This window comes from Echinops telfairi, unplaced genomic scaffold (assembly GCF_000313985.2).
Source record: "Echinops telfairi isolate 266 unplaced genomic scaffold, ASM31398v2 ScPeMD7_18;HRSCAF=68, whole genome shotgun sequence".
In the NCBI taxonomy this organism is placed as follows: Eukaryota; Metazoa; Chordata; class Mammalia; order Afrosoricida; family Tenrecidae; genus Echinops; species Echinops telfairi.
Genome location: NW_022103915.1, coordinates 46,630,004 through 46,631,797, shown reverse-complemented (window position 1 = coordinate 46,631,797; position 1,794 = coordinate 46,630,004). Strand labels below are relative to the sequence as shown.

Here is a 1,794-nt window from a genome sequence, read left to right as displayed (position 1 = left end):
AGTTGTATGAGCCCCTAATAAAATGTTAAAAAAGAGGAAAAAAAAAACAGGCATAACTGACTTCATATTTGCTGACCCTATTAATATGACATTTCTAGGAAAGGCAAAAGTAAAAAAAAAAGAAAGTGTTGCAACACCTCCCAGAAACCTTCACTGAACAAAAGGGTCCAAAGGAGAAGTTGTTGTTTCTTGACATTCCTCCACCTGTCTCCACACTCCTAGAAGTGGGGTCTCCAGCTCTCTAACCTTTCTCTGAAGAATGGCAGCTTGGGGATTCTTAAGGGACTCAGATTGTCTTCTTTGAGTTTTAAGAACAGAAGAAGTCTGAAAGGGCAGGATCAGTGTTGTGGGAAGAATGGAATTAGGCTTCCCAATTAAACTCTTGCTATCTTCAAAGAACGAGCAGATTGTTGGGACGGAACATTTTCCTTGGCACAATTTCCATGGCAGTGTCTTCATCCATGCAGCTTTCAATTTCCTTAAAACTTCCTCATAATCAGCCCTCATGATCATTCTGCGTCTGTGAGGAAATCTATCAAGATTACCCCTTTAGGATCCCCAAGGTTTTACAGGTCCCATAATCCTGTGAGCTGATCTCTCTGTGTTGAATTTAACTGGACAAGCAGATCCCCTCAGAAGCCACAGTTTTGATTGGATCTTTTTTTAGAAACACCCTAATGACTTCAGACAAGTGTACTACTGAACAAATTTGTCTCCTACCATTCACCAAGGAAGTTTGGAATAAATCCACATATGTATGAACTGAAATCCTAGTAGCTGTATTTCTGACTTTCCTGTGTGCATGCTGTGCATGTATGTGTGCACGCATGTGCATTTGTATGTGTGTGCACGTGTATGCATGTGTGCATGTGTATGCACGTGTGTGTGTGTGTGTGTGTGTGTGTGTGTGTGTGTGTACCTCACAGTGACCCGATAGGACAGAGTAGAACTGGCCCAGTGCGTTTCCAGGACAGTTACTCTTTACAAGAGTAGAAAGCTTCCTCTTTCTCCCAAAGAGCGGCTGGTGGTTTCAAACTGCTGACCTTGTGGTTAGCAACCCAGCTTTCAACCTCTACACCACTGTGACCGATCCCCTGGCTATATTTAAATATGCAGTAACTCTTTCTGGCTATATTTAAATATGCAGTAACTAGTCAACCCATCTTGTGATGAGTACTTATCTCTACTGTCTTATAAACTAATGTCAACAGTTGGTAACCTCAAAAGTACCTTCCAGTTCTCTGCTAAAGCAACTGGGAAGAGTTTCCAACAGAAAATACAGTCTGCTGAGTTCCATGGTTTCGATTTCTAGACGATCAATTGTAGATTTTCTCATTTCTTCCTGAAAATTCAAATGGCAAGTTTACAAGTTAAGAAACGAAAATAAACGACGATTCAGTTCCGAAACAGTACCCCTTTACATGTTGTCAGAGGTCAAAATGGGACTTTTGGCAAAGCAATCTTCAGTCATTTAAAGCAGGAAATGGGGGAAATTTCTGCTCCATGGTCTGTGTTTAAGACATTATTGAGGTACCATGCTCTGGCCCCAGAGTCTGTCCTTTGTACTCCCTCTCATGGTACCCCATCGGTCCTGACTGAAGGACACGCCTAGAGATAAAAAATCAGACCTTGATCTATTTACAGGTTTTTCTTTCTATTTAAAATTTTTTTCTTTTAATTAATTTATTCTTCTATGGGTAATTGGTTTCCTTTTTTGTTGCCATCGCTGTGTTCTCACTGATCGCCTATCTTGCTATGGCTTGGTTTTTGATGCATATTATTATCTCTACAGAT

The 1,794-nt window shown here is 40.6% G+C and overlaps 1 protein-coding gene across 1 annotated transcript in view; it reads right to left on the bottom strand.

Moving 5' to 3' along the window:
• Nucleotides 1-1,794, bottom strand: part of CCDC175 (coiled-coil domain containing 175) — a 97,670-nt gene that overhangs the window by 86,780 nt on the left and 9,096 nt on the right. The window contains exon 3 of the mRNA XM_045287629.1: nucleotides 1,231-1,342. Within this exon, the coding sequence (XP_045143564.1) occupies nucleotides 1,231-1,342 (112 nt within the window). The remainder of the gene's footprint in view (nucleotides 1-1,230; nucleotides 1,343-1,794) is intronic.